Source organism: Bos grunniens, chromosome 7, assembly GCF_055505025.1.
Source record: "Bos grunniens cultivar Pamir isolate PY7600 chromosome 7, Bosgru_T2T1.0, whole genome shotgun sequence".
Lineage (NCBI taxonomy): Eukaryota > Metazoa > Chordata > Mammalia > Artiodactyla > Bovidae > Bos > Bos grunniens.
In genome coordinates this window covers 17359441-17374369 of record NC_141171.1, presented here as the reverse complement: position 1 = coordinate 17374369, position 14929 = coordinate 17359441, and the positions used below count along the sequence as shown (strand labels likewise).

Here is a 14929-nt window from a genome sequence, read left to right as displayed (position 1 = left end):
AAACCTGTATGCAGACCAGGAAGCAACAGTTAGAACTGGACATGGAACAACAGACTGGTTCCAAAGAGGAAAAGGAGTACATCAAGGCTGTATATTGTCACCCTGCTTATTTAAATTCTATGCAGAGTACATCATGAGAAACGCTGGGCTGGAGGAAGCACAAGCTGGAATCAAGATTGCCAGGAGAAATATCAATAACCTCAGGTATGCAGATGACACCACCCTTATGGCAGAAAGTGAAAAGGAACTAAAAAGCCTCTTGATGAAAGTGAAAGTGGAGAGTGAAAAAGTTGGCTTAAAGCTCAACATTCAGAAAACGAAGATCATGGCATCTGGTCCCATCACTTCATGGGAAATAGATGGGGAAACAGTGGAAACAGTGTCAGACTTTATTTTTTTGAGCTCCAAAATCACTGCAGATGGTGATTGCAGCCATGAAATTAAAAGACGCTTACTCCTTGGAAGAAAAGTTATGACCAACCTAGATAGCATATTGAAAAGCAGAGACATTACTTTGCCAACAAATGTCCGTATAGTCAAGGCTATGGTTTTTCCAGTGGTCATGTATGGATGTGGGAGTTGGACTGTGAAGAAAGCTGAGTGCCGAAGAATTGATGCTTTTGAACTGTGGTGTTGGAGAAGACTCTTGAGAGTCCCTTGGACTATAAGGAGATCCAATCAGTCCATTCTGAAGGACATCAGCCCTGGGATTTCTTTGGAAGGAATGATGCTAAAGTTGAAACTCTAGTACTTTGGCCACCTCATGCGAAGAGTTGACTCATTGGAAAAGACTCTGATGCTGGGAGGGATTGGGGGCAGGAGAAGGTGACGACAGAAGATGAGATGGCTGGATGGCATCACTGACTCAATGGATGTGAGACTGAATGAACTCCAGGAGTTGGTGATGGACAGGGAGGCCTGGCGTGCTGCGATTCATGGGGGTCGCAAAGAGTCAGACACGACTGAGCGACTGAACTGAACTAAACTGACAGTAGTCTAAATGGTAATTTTTATGTATTAAAATTATGTATTGGAAAAATCCTGATGCTGGGAAAGATTAAAGGCATCGGGAGGAGGGGACAACAGAGGATGAGATGGTTAGATAGCATCACAGACTCAATGGGTATGAATTGGAGCTAACTCCAGAAGATTGTGAAAGACAGGGAAGGAAGCCTGGTGTGCTGCAGTCCATAGGGCCTCAAAGAATCCGACACAATTGAGCAACTGAACAACAACAATATATATTTTATAACAATAAAAAAAGAAACACTGACTATAGGTCTTGCTGTTTTTCTGTATTTTTTGGATGAGAAGCAGATATTCAGAGAAGTCTGGTGACTTGTCCAGCAACAAGTAACAGAATCAAGATTTGAACAAAATAGGGATCCGATTCGGAGAAGGCGATGGCACCCCACTCCAGTACTCTTGCCTGGAAAATCTCATGGACGGAAGAGCCTGGTAGGCTGCAGTCCATGGGGTCGCTAAGAGTCGGACATGACTGAGCGACTTCACTTTTTTTTTTTCACTTTCATGCATTGGAGAAGGAAATGGCAACCCACTCCAGTGTTCTTGCCTGGAGAATCCCAGGGACGGGGGAGCCTGGTGGGCTGCTGTCTATGGGGTCGCACAGAGTCGGACATGACTGAAGTGACAGCGTAGCATAGCATAGCATAGCATAGGGATCCAATTCCAAAGTTCCCATTTTTCCCTTTGCATTCTACACACTCCTCCCAAGCACTGTAGTTATACATTTCGAATTTGTTATACACACTCACACACACTCAGTCCTGTGTGCCTACAAACTTACGTTTCCTTCCAGGATTCCCAGGTGGTCCCACTGTTGATGCATCTTTAAAGAGATGGGTTCTAAACCTCTGGGTTTTTGGAATCTCTAGCCTGAAGTTCTTTGGTGGCTAGAGACTCTGATTGTGATTCCCTTGTGTCCTAAGCTTTTGATAAACTCGTTCTCCTACAAAATCTCTTGGAAAAAAAAACATTTCCAACCTCCTCCAAGAGCTGGGCACAGCTAGCCAGGATTCACTCAAATCTGAGCTGGATTATCCTACTGTGACTCACAACATTGCTTCTCATTTGGGTCCAAGAGGATCTCCTTTGGCAAGTTTCCAAACTGTATATTACTCTTCCTTTCCCCATTTTCCTGCATGATACCAAAATTTTGATCTGGGGGGCCCTCTGCTGATGCTGAGTGACCTGGGGAAAGGGGCTGGCGTTATTCACTTTCTGGTTGCCCTTAAAATTCTCACATCTCTCCACCATGACCAGGTAAGATCTGGACTCTTCATCCTCTTAATAATCAGAACCCTGTCACTGACATTGTTGATTTAATCCTCACATTCAATTACCCCTGCTCAACGATCCACAGCAGATCCTGTTCAATAAACAGTAGGTGAATGAACACATTCTGTGAGGGAAACACTATTGTGTTAGAACTAATGTTACTGACAAATGAGTTGAGAAACGGTGAGTGACTTAACTAATGTCACACAGCTGTTAAGAAAGCAGGCTAGGATTTGGAATCTGTCTTAAGGAGTCCAAATTCTGAGCACTCTCGACTCTGCATGTTGCCTCTTTCTTAGAGAAAAGGCTCCACTCTTCTGCCCAGGAGCTCAGAACTCAGAATTCCTCAGAGGAAGCACCCTTGTGGATGGCCAGTCCTCAGAAAGTGAGCTAAAGGTGCCCCCAACCCATGCCATACAAGTCATTCTGGCATTGGCTCTGAGACCATGGTCAGGTACCAGTGCTTGGCAGCTTCCAAGAGCTTTTCTAGAAGGTCAGCATGGGTTGACATTCAACATGGACTGCACATCAATAGAGATGACTTTCTGCTGTCTGGAGGACTGACCTTCTTGGGTTCATAACAACAAAGACAGACAGGGAATTAATAAGTATTCAATATAATAAGATAGCTGCCTGCCAGTTAGCGAATATCAAAGAAATAGACAAGAACCCATCTTTCCATTCAAGTACCTGTATTGACTCAAGCCAGTATATCCATGGAAAATTTCGTCAGTTCTTTGGCTCCATCCCACCACTAATGCCTAACTCCTAAATCAAGCCTGCATCCCCAAGACCCCCAGAAGGCTGGCTGAGTTCCAAGTCCTCTGCCCCACTTACCAAGGTCTGTGTGTAGACTGAAGAACCTTTCTCAACACCCCATTTGCATGTCAACACCTTTCTTCCAGGATTGTCCCTGATAAAACCTCCCTGGATTCCCATGCCATGGGTTTCACCAGGGTTTCCTCTGTCTCTGCAGACTTAGATGTCATCATCTAGGAGCTGAGGCTCCAGAGAGCACTGTTGCATCATCAGTCCCTCTGGGTCTTTCTGCCAGAGGGAGAATGAGTTGCAGCAGAAGCCAAGAAGCCTGGCTATTTGGATTGTCCCTGGAGGATAATGGAAAAACATTCACTCATCTCAACCAAAGGCAGGATGGGCATCACTGATGTGGATCTTTGCATGTGACAGATATCCAAGCCCTTCTTTGAGCATCTAATTAGGAGGAAGGGGTGTGGCAATGCATTACTGCCAATGGGCCCCATGCTCAAAAGGAAAAAAGAAATTCTGAAGTCCAGGATATTTCCTCTGCATTAAATAATGAGACAATGATGGTAGGGGAACAGTCAGGAGACAGTTTTCCTGGGTCAGGAAATTCCTTCCTCTAAACTCCATTCTTGAGGGGCCTTTAAGACTCAGGAGATACAATGGTTTAGACATAGATGGTTCTAGTGTTGAGAGTTTATTGTGTGCCCATGGCCAGAGCTTAGGGTAAGGACAGAGATCAGAGAGCCAGGCCACCCGGATCACGGATGCTCACCACAAGAATTCACAGGAGTGGCCAAGACAGAGTGAGTTACTGTTAGGGGATGCACACTGACTGAAATCGCCCTCGGCCAGGCACCATAGTAACCATTTGCATGAGTTGTTTTACGACAGGAGGTCCTGGTAAGGAACACGGAACTAATAAGCTACCACCAACTGGAAGAGTTCAGGAAATGTCAAAAGGAGACACCACATGTCCGACCACCTCCCAGCATCCTTCTCATTGGCATCCATCTTGGCTGAACAAGGCGTGCACCACCAGAAAGGACTCTGAGACAGAATGATTGGCTGAAGACAACCCGGAAACTAATCCCATCACCATAAAAGGGTTCCCTTACCCTACTGTCCTCCACCTGGGTGCCCTTTCCCAATAAAATCTCTTGCTTTGTCAGCACATGTGTCTCCTCAGACAATTTATTTCCAAGTGTTAGACAAGAGCCCAGTTTCGGGCCCTGGAAGGGGTCCCCCTTCCTACAACATTGCCAAGAGTGCTGCTTGAAACAAAGCTGAAAGGGATCAAAAGGTTCATTCTTCCAATAATAAAATAAACAAGTCGGGGGGTGCAATGTACAGAGTGGTGACTATGCTTAATAATATTGTATTGCATGTTTGAAAGTTGCTTAGAGAGTAGATCTTTTAATTTTTTTAATTTATTTGGCTGTGCTGGGTCTTATTGTGGCATGTGGGATCTAGCTCCCTGACCAGGGATCTAGCTGCCCTGCATTGAGAGCACAGTCTTAGCCACTGGGCCAACAGGGAAGTCCCTAAGAGAGTGCATCGTAAAAGTTCTCATCATGAAGGGGAAAAAATGTGTAACTATGTATGGAGACAGATGTGAATTAGATTCATTGTGGTGAGCATTTTGCAATATATACAAATAATGAATCATATTGAACACTTGAAGGAATGTTTTGCCAGAAGTTTTCACTTTGTCTCAGGTTCAAAGGATTTGTTAACAAAATAAGCCTCTTATTATATACAAATAAATAATACAGGTATTTATTAGAGAATTATCTAGCTTACTTTCAACATACTAACATTAAAAGAAAAGAGAAGTAGAAAGAACAGAGACTACATCACCAAATTGGATTTTGACTTCATCCAGACTTCAGCAATGCTGGGAAGTTTTGTGTCACAGCACATCTGGAGTCCCAGTTGGGAAAGGATCCCAGGCAGCGTGTCACACCACCTTACTCCATGGCATACTTTAGCATTGATCTCATTGCTTTCTACCTAAGTCTGGATAAAGCTTCATGATTCAGCACAAGGTACAAACAAATTTTACGAACTGGATTTGACATTCATCATGAAAGGATCTTTTCAAACTCTAGACCAGTACTCAAAGCAGTGGTGACAGTCCGCATGGAGATAAAGAGCTTGCACCAGAAAGTTATATAGTACACTGCTTCCTTCACTGAGAAATGCTTGCTGTGTAAGAAATATCGGTTGAATGAAAGTTTAGTGATATTGATTTATGGTTTCTTCCAAAGTTCCTTTCTCTTTAAGAAACGGTAACAGTTTATGGACCACAATGTGAGTAACACTGTCATAGACCATAGACACATGCTGGTAAGGTACCTGCTATTAGCCATTTCTGTGTAGCTGGTACCCAAGGCACATGGACACATCAATATTTATTGATGCAGACAGGAGGTTGGAAAGAGAAAATGAGATATGGAGAAGTGGCTGGTGGGTCTCGGATTCTCAACACCTACCACATTGATTTGCATCAAAGATGGATGGATGGGGAGTGACCAAGATGACAGACCAGGAGGACTTGAGTTTGCCTCTCCCCAAAGGCACACTAAAATTGCAACTATTTACAGAGCAGCTATAGATGAGGAAGGCCTGAAGACTAACAGAGAAGATCTTCTATATCTAAAGATATAAAGAAGGAACAGCAGGGGAATTCCCTGGTGCTACAGTGGTTAAGATTCCACACTTTTGACACAGGGGATGCGCATTCCATCCCTGGTCAGGGAACTAGGATCCATGTGCCGCTTGGCCAAAAAAAAAAAAAAAAAAGTATGCCAATATCATCATAATAATTTAAAAAAAAAAAAAAGAAGGAACCACAATGAAATGGGTAGGAAGGGCAAAGATATGGTATAGTCAAGACCCATACCCCTGGATAGATGACCCACAAATGGGAGAATAATTACAATTGCAGAGGTTCTCCCCCAAGAAGCAATGGGTTTGAGATCCACATTGGAGGTGGGTGGTGGAGGATGAGGGGGGAGATGGGAGGTGCTTTTTTTCCCCAGTTTTACTGAGATATAATTGACATATAACACTGTCAGTTTAAATGTATGGATTGATTTGATACAATTGCATATTGCAAAATGCTTACCACCATCTACTATCTTGCATAATTATCATTTCTTTTTTGAGGTGAAACACCAGCATGAGTGCTAAGTCACTTCAGTCATGTTCGACTCTGTGCAACCCTATGGACTGTAGCCAGCCAGGCTCCTCTGTCCATGGGGTTCTCCAGGCAAGGATACTGGAGTGGGTTGCCATGCCCTCCTCTAGGGAATCTTCTCAACCCAGAGACTGAATGTACGTCTCCTGTGTCTCCTGCATTGATAGGCAAATTCTTTACCACTGAGCCATCTGGATCTATTTTATTGTTGATGTTTTTCACTCGTTTAGTTGTGTCTAACTCTTTGTGACCCCATGGACGGTAGCCTGCCAGGCTCTTCTGTCCATAGGATTATCCAGGGAAGAATACTAAAGTGGGTTGCCATTTCCCACTTCAGGGGATCTTGCCGACCCAGGAATAGAACTCACAGTCCTGCATTGGCAGGTGGATTCTTTACTATTGTGCCACCTGGGAAGCCCTATCTATCCTGAAAGCTCCCTTCTGTATCTCCCAGACACTCCCTTCCACCAAGAGAAAGCAGATAAAGTCCCTGCAGTGAAGGCAGACAGCTCCTACCATCACCAGGCAGTAGAGAGAGGGAGAGGGAATCAAGGAAGACTTACAGAAGGAGATGTTTTCCTGCTGTGATTTGAAGAGCAAATTCCTGCCCTGCAGGAAGGGAGGCTGTTTCAGGCAGCAGGAAAAGCAGAAATGTCAAAGAATCTAGTATAGGGGGTGTCTGTGTCTCTCTTTGCCTCCCATCCCAAGCTGGTTTCTGTTTCCTCTGGGAAAACAAAAAGCCGGGACTTCCCTGGTGGTCCAGTGGCTAAGGCTCTACGTTCCCAATGCCCAGGGCCCAGGTTCAATCCCTGGTCAGGGAACTAGAGCCCACATGCTGCAATGAAAGACCCCACACAGTTAAATAAATAGCTATGTACTTTAAAGTACTTAAAGAAATCAAAAAGTCACCCTAACACCAACCACTTTCTGATTAATATTCTAAGGATCGATATTTTAATATTCTAAGGAGAACTGTGAGCAGCTCTTAGAGACCACACTATAAATAACTTCAAGACAAGTCACCAAGAGAAGGATTCATGGGTCTTACTGAATCAGGGCGCTGGGTCAGAGGTTCCTCTTTGGACACCTTCTAGCTTATTCCTTCTCCAAATTTGGCACTGGGGTGGGTAGGTGAGGGTAGGGAATTCAGAATAGATGAATACTCTGGGGGTTTTCCGCAGAAAGGAAGGGTCCACCCCTACCCCCACCCCCCCTTCTGCATTGTGAGCAACAGAATGATGTCACAGACCGCCCCCCCCCCCCGGCCCAGCCCCTTCTCCCTCTCTCTGCCTGTGCTTGCTCCAGGCCCAGCCTCTCCACTCCCACCTCTCCCCCACCCGCACCCCAGAGGAAAGTAGTCAGCTTTGCCAAGCAGCCCAGGCAACTACTCACAGCCATGGATCCAAATCAGGGCAACCCCTCAGAGCCCCAAGACTCTCCGGAGATCCCCAAGCCTAGCCTGAACCTCAGCTCAATCCTGGCAAAAAGCACCCTCCCTCAGGAACCCCCCAGCATGGTGGGCGACAGACTGCCCCCAAAGACCGGGGCGGTGGTCATCGACATGGGCACAGGCACGTGTAAGGTGGGCTTCGCCGGGCAGGCCTGGCCCACCTATACCGTGGCCACCATCGTCGGCTGCCAGCCCCAGAAACCGGCCACCTCAGGGCAGCCGGTGATGGAAACCTTCATCGGCGAAGCAGCCCGCAAACGCCCAGAGCTGACGCTAGTGCAACCCGTGCACAGCGGCATCGTGGTGGACTGGGATGCGGCCGAGCTCATCTGGCGCCACATGCTGGAGCATGACCTCCGCGTGGCCACCCGCGACCACCCGCTGCTGTTCTCCGACCCGCCCTTCAGCCCCTCCACCAACCGCGAGAAGCTAGTGGAGGTGGCTTTTGAGTCGCTGAGCTCCCCGGCCATGTACGTGGCTTCTCAGTCAGTGCTGTCGGTCTACGCACACGGGCGGGTCAGCGGGTTGGTGGTGGACACGGGCCACGGAGTCACCTACACCGTGCCCGTCTTCCAAGGCTACAACCTGCCCCACGCCACACAGCGCCTGGACCTGGCAGGCACCCACCTGACCGCCTTCCTGGCGGAGATGCTGCTCGGCTCTGGGCTACCCCTGGGACAGCAGGACCTGGACACGGTGGAGAACATCAAGCACAGATACTGCTACGTGGCCCCGGACTTCCTGAAGGAACAGGCCCGGCCAGAGCTGGAATGCCGCCAGACCCTGAAGCTGCCAGATGGACGGACGGTCACGCTGGGCAAAGAGCTGTTCCAGTGCCCCGAGTTGCTGTTCAGTCCCCCGGAGATCCCAGGGCTGTCCCCCGTGGGCGTCCCCACCATGGCCCAACAGAGCCTTTCCAAAGTGGCCGCGGAGCTGCGGACCGACTTGGCCCAGAACGTGCTCTTGTGCGGGGGCTCTTCTCTCTTCACCGGGTTCCAGGCGCGCTTCCAAACAGAACTGCTCCGCAATCTGCCACCAGAGGCACACGTAGTGGTGATGGCCCAGCCAACCAGGAATTTCTCCGTGTGGATCGGGGGCTCCATCCTGGCCTCGCTGCGCACCTTCCAGTCCTGCTGGGTCCTGCGGGAGCAATATGAGGAACAGGGGCCCTACATCGTGTACCGCAAATGCTACTGACCGGGGGCGGGGGTGGGTGTTGGCGAGGTGGGGTGGCGGGGAGACAGTCCTGAGCAGTAAAGTTTCTGCTACCCAAGCTGGTTCTGTCCTGCCTTCGCCCAGGTCCACTGCTGAACCCATCCCGAGGCACCTGGTTCCCACGCCACAGACTCACCTTCCCCCACCCAAGGTGGTCTGCCTCTCAAGATATCTCTGGTTCTTCCCTGCCTGCATTCACCTCCCATGAAAGTGAAAATTTTTAATTACTCAGTCGTGTCCGATTCTTTGCGACCCTATGGACTGTATCCTTCCAGGCTCTTCTCTGTCCATGGGATTCCCCAGCAAGAATACTGGAGTGAATAACCATTCCCTTCTCCAAGGGATCTTCCTGACCCAGGGATCGAACCCATGTCTCCTGTATTGCAGGCGGAGATTCTAGCCTGAGCCACCAGGGAAGCCCCATGATACACCCCAAATCTGACTCCCAGAACCCCCCTCCCCCACAATCAGTCCACACTGCTCACACACACATACCATCATGTCTTAACTCTGTCAGACCCAGCTTCCATGATCCAATGGCAACCCACTCCAGTGCTCTTGCCTGGAAAATCCCATGGATGGAGGAGCCTGGTAGGCTGCAGTCCATGGGGTCGTGACTGGGTGACTTCACTTTGACTTTTCACTTTCATGCATTGGAGAAGGAAATGGGAACCCACTCCAGTGTTCTTGCCTGGAGAATCCCAGGGACGGGGGAGCCTGGTGGGCTGCCGTCTATGGGGTTGCACAGAGTCGGACACGACTGAAGCGACTTAGTAGTAGTAGTAGTAGGATCCTAGTCTCCTACAAACTCAGGTTGGGGTCTACTTCCCAGGCCCATCCACAAAGACATATCTGGTTCTGGGCACCTCAAATCCACCCTCTCATTGGCCTTTCAGTTCTCATTATCCAAAATTTTCTGACACCCTGATGTCCTGAACATCCCCCCAAGTGCTGAACCCCCACACCCATTACAAAGATCCCAATTCTGACCCTCAGGGTCTCTCCCTACTGTGACTCACTAAAGGATCCCATGTTCAAAGCTCATCCCCTAAGTTCCACCTCTGCCCACCCTGCATGATCTGTTTTCCCAAACTTCTTCCATCCAGATGCTCCCACAACCCCACCCCATCTGTACTCCCAGAGGACACCATGCTCTGAGACCACCCCATCCCCCCTCCCCCGCCCCAAGGATGGTGCCCTCTGCTCTCAGCCCTCCCCCTTGCTCTGCAACTCCCCCAGAAACCCTCCCACATGGTTTCTCAATGTACTTCCGGATCACATTCTTCAGCCCCTGGAATGATCCTAGGAAAGCTCCAGTCTCCAGGATCATCCTGTGACGATCCCACTAACACCCTAGGCTGACCCCTGTGTTCTGATTCTCCAACTGCCTCCCCAAAGACACTTTCCCAAGGCTGCCCTATGGTGAGCCCCAGAACACCCACCCTGGGGTTCTCAGACTCCCCAGAACTCACCCCCAGGACCACCCCCCCCAAGGTCCCATCCCTTTAATTGAGACACCAATGGCCAGTGACATTCACAAGAGTGGCCCAGGACAATGTAACCCTGAGGCATGCTTGGGGTAGAGGGGGGCTCCCCCTGGACTCTGGCTCCCTCCTGCCACCCCCATACAAGTCTGCAGGGGCCTATCGTCCTGGGATGTCCATTCCCCATTCCTTCCATTCCTCTAGTAATTCATTCCAAGTTAACTCCATCTCCCCAAACCTCTTTCAACCTATTCCTACTATGCCACCCCAGGGACTTTCTCAGGGACCTGCCTGAGGACACCCTAGGTGGTCTCTCGTACCTCACCTGCTGGGGAGGGGCCAGACATTCTCCCCAAAGGGTGCCCTCAGTCCCCTCCACTCCACCCTGCCACCCTCATCCTCAGACACCTGGGCCCCTGCTGGAGGCAAGACTCTTTGCCTTTATGCCATCCAGCCTGGTGAATATCAGGACCCCTGGACACATCCTCCCAGTGTATCAACAGAATTAAGCCTGAGCTGCCAGAGCTTTATTCATGTTTACATTTGTTCCAAGGGATCCTTCATTCATTCCTTCAACCAATCATTACTTACTGAGCATCACTGCCTGTCTTTGTCTCTCCGTGAGTCTTTCTGTGAGTCTCTTTGTTTTGGATTTTTATTTGCAAACTAGATGTGTCCCTCTGACTCACCGCCTAGCACTACTTCTTCTTTTTTTATTTTCTTAACAGTTAAAAAAAAATTTTTTTTTTTATTTGGCTGCACCGAGTCTTAGTTGCAGCATGTGGGACCTAATTCCCTGACCAGGGATCGAACCTGTAGCCCACCGCTTTGGGACTACAGGCAGAGTCTTAGCCACCTGACCACCAGGGAACTCCCAAGAGGTTAGGAAGTGGTGAGGGGAATTGCTCATTCTTCCCACCAGGGGGCAGCCCCTCCAAACACAAGGCTACTGGGGAGCGCAGCACGGAATTTAGAACCACAATGACTGCAGCAAACCTGGCACCCTAGACCCACCCACACCACAATATTAGGGCACTGCCAGGCACACACACACACACAGAAGGGATGTGGGACAGGCTGAGACTCAGAAATCACAGAAAGTGATGATGCAGAAATCCCCACGACCCTTGGGCTGCTGGGAAACCCAAAGGACTCTCATTTAGACCACACTAAGCTTCTCCCAGCTCCAAACCTTCCCTGGGACAGAGATTTGCTCTACAACCCTCTGGAAATGTGCCTCTCCCACTTGCATACTCCTGGGAACAGGGAGCTCACTACTTCAAATCTGTTAGAAATAGCAGTTCCTCCCAGCAGACTTAGGTAAACCTCTGCACTCTGCTTGCCACCCTCAATCCAGAGCACTGAGGGCTACAGAGACTCTGAGTTCCCCCCACCTCAGGCGCACGAGCACCCGTGGAGTCTGCTGCTGCTATTGCTGCTGCTAAGTCACTTCAGTCGTGTCCGACTCTGTGAGACCCCATAGACGGCAGCCCACCAGGCTCCCCTGTCCCTGGGATTCTCCAGGCAAGAACACTGGAGTGGGCTGCCATTTCCTTCTCCAATGCGTGAAGTGAAAAGTGAAAGTGAAGTTGCTCAGTCGTTTCCAACTCGTAGCGACCCCATGGACTGCAGCCTACCAGGCTCCTCTGCCCAGGGGATTTTCCAGGCAAGAGGACTGGAGTGGGGTACCATTGCCTTCTCCACCCGTGGAGTCTACTCTCCCAAACCCAACATCATCAAATTTTCCCACTTCTGGTTTTAAGTCATTCATGCATCCAGTCCAGAAACATTCACTGGCCACCCACTACATGTCTGGCATTCTACTCAAATCTAAGGAAACCACAGTGAACAGGAAATGCAGTCTCAGCCTACCAAACCCTCCTTGGAAGGTCCTACCAGAGAAAGTGGGTTGATCACTTTCCATCAATTTCCCACTGGCTGATATCTGTTCCACACACTGACCCACAAGTCCTTCCCTTCTTTTTTTTTTTTTTTTTAAGTAATTTATGTATTTATGGGTCTTTATTGCTGCACGTGGGCTTTCTCCACGTGTAGCGAGCTGGGGCTGCTCTCAAGTTGCAGTGCATGGGCTTGTCACTGCAGTGACTTCTCTTGTTGTGGGGCATAGGCTTTACAGCGTGGGCTCAGTAGTTGCAGCGCACGGGCTCTGTTGCTCCAAGGCATGTGGGATCTTCCCCAAACAGGGATCAAACCCATGTCCCCTGCATTAGTAGGTGGATTCCTAACCACTGGACCACCAGGAAAGTTCCAGTCCTTTCCTTCTTGTGGCTTCAAAACCACCCACTTCCTTCCTTCGCACCCCAGCCCAAGTCCCTTCATTGCTCACTTGGAAGATCAGGGGAGCCTCCTCACTGGCACTTCGGTCACCCCTCTCACCTTCCAGAAGACCTTGCAGAGGATTTTTGCAAACTGCAACTTAAAACACTCTGGTGGAAAAGAAAAAACCAAGTTCTCACGACAGCTCTGAACCCTCTGCCAACCTCTCCAAACTTTTCCTTGGCTTTCCTTCCCACCACCTTCTTCTTCTGGGCTTCCCAGTTGGCACTAGTGGTAAAGAACCTACCTGCCAATGCAAGAGACATGGGTTCTATCCCTGAGTCAGGATGCTCTCCTGGAGGAGGCAACCCGCTCTAGTACTCTTGTCTGGAGAATCCCATGGACAGAGGAGCCTGGCGGGCTACAGTCCATGGGGTTGCAAAGAGTCAGACATGACTGAGCACATCTTCATTGTTACCACACCAGTCACATCTTTGTTCCTCAAAGGGAGTACTGTCGTGGCCTGCACTGTGACACTGCCACCACCCCCTACCCCGGCAAATTCGTATGTTGAAACCCTAACCCCAGCACCCCAGAATATGACTGTGTTTGGAGATATGACCTTTAAAGATATAATTAAGATAAAGCCATTAGGCTGGGTCTTAGTCCAATATGGCTAGAGTCCTTATAAAGAGGGAGAAATTATTATACCACTTGGAGAAAACAGCCTCTGAGGACACAACGAGAAGACGGCCATCTATAAACCAAGGAGAGAGGCCTCAGAAGAAACCAGCCCTGTCAACATCTCAGTCTTGAATTCCTAGCCTCCAGAAATGTGAAAAAATTAATGTCTGAAGTTTAGGCCACACAATCTGTTAAGTGTTTTGTTATGGCGACCCCAGGAGACTAAGAGAAATTTGGTACCAAGGGTGGCTCAGAAGGTAGTTATAAATATCGGCTACAACCACGTGACAAGTTACACAAGAAATGACTACAACTCTCATGAGAATTTCTCCCCTGTTTTGTTATGAATATGTGTGGATAGTACAAATTTACACATATAATTGCTTCCCAGGTGGCTCAGATGACAAAGAATCCACCTGCAATACAGGAGCTGTGGGAGACGCAGGTATACAAATTAAGCAAATACCTTTGTTTTCCTCCCTTTTTTATTTCCATATCGTGTAACAGAAGATGTGTTGACTTTATAACATAGTGTTTAAGTATCATTAACTTCACATCGTAGTATTTTTTTAATTCTTTGTTTTTGGCTGCGCTGTGTCTTCGTCGCTGTGCACGAACTTTTCTCTAGTGGTGTAGAGCAGGGGTTACTCTCCAGTGGTGGTACACAGGCTTCTCACTGCGGTGGCTTCTCTTGCTGTGGAGGGGCTCCAGGGCGTGCGGGCTTCAGCAGTTGCAGTTTCCAGGCTCTAGAGCACAGGCTCAGTAGTAGTGGTCCATGGGCTTAGTTTCCACATGTCATGTGGGATATTTCCAGACCAGGGATTGAACCTATGTCTCCTGTCTTGGCAGGCAAATTTTTTACCACTGAGCCACCAGGGAAGCCCCTAGACCGTAGTATTTAAATTAGGATATCAAAGAGAAGGGTAAACATCACTCAAGGACTTTGTCTCCTCTTCTGAGGCAAGGGTTAGCATGTTTTCAGTCATTTGCAGGACAGTTTTATCATATTAGGTGGGAGCATCATCTTGTTATTGCCTTTTTTTGCAGATTAAGTGTGGTTTAAGGAGTTTGTGTGCATGTCAGGTTGACAATGGGTAGATTTGTGATGGCTTATTTTATGTATCAACTTGGTGAGGCCATGGTGCCCATCTAGATGTTGCTGGGAAGGTTTTTTTGTTTTTTTTTTTAGGTAAGATTATCATTTAAATCAGTAGACTTTGAATAAAACAGATTACCTCCCCCACCCCCGCCAATAATGCAGATGAGTCTCATCTAATCAGTTGAAGGTCTAAGGAAACAAAGACTGACTGCCCCCAAGAAAGGAGGAATTCTTCAGCTGACTGCCTTCAGATCAAATTGCAACGCTTCCAGGGTCATTAGTCTGCTGGCCATCATGCAGATTTTGGACTTGTCAGCCTCCACAACCACATGGGTCAATTCCTTAAAATGATATTCCCTCTCTATGCACACATCCTGTTGGTTCTGTTTCTCTGGAGAACCCTGACTTACATACCTCAGGATCTTTGCACCTGCTACTCCCTCTACTCAGAATGCTCC

General features: G+C 48.5%; 1 protein-coding gene across 1 annotated transcript; it reads left to right on the top strand.

The window, feature by feature from the left end:
* Positions 1 to 1285: 1285 nt before the first annotated feature.
* ACTL9 (actin like 9) lies at positions 1286 to 8985 on the top strand. The gene has a single exon (XM_086409737.1). The coding sequence runs from the start codon at positions 7659 to 7661 to the stop codon at positions 8907 to 8909; it is 1251 nt and encodes a 416-aa protein (XP_086265863.1). The 5' UTR covers positions 1286 to 7658; the 3' UTR covers positions 8910 to 8985.
* The last annotated feature ends 5944 nt before the right edge of the window (positions 8986 to 14929 follow it).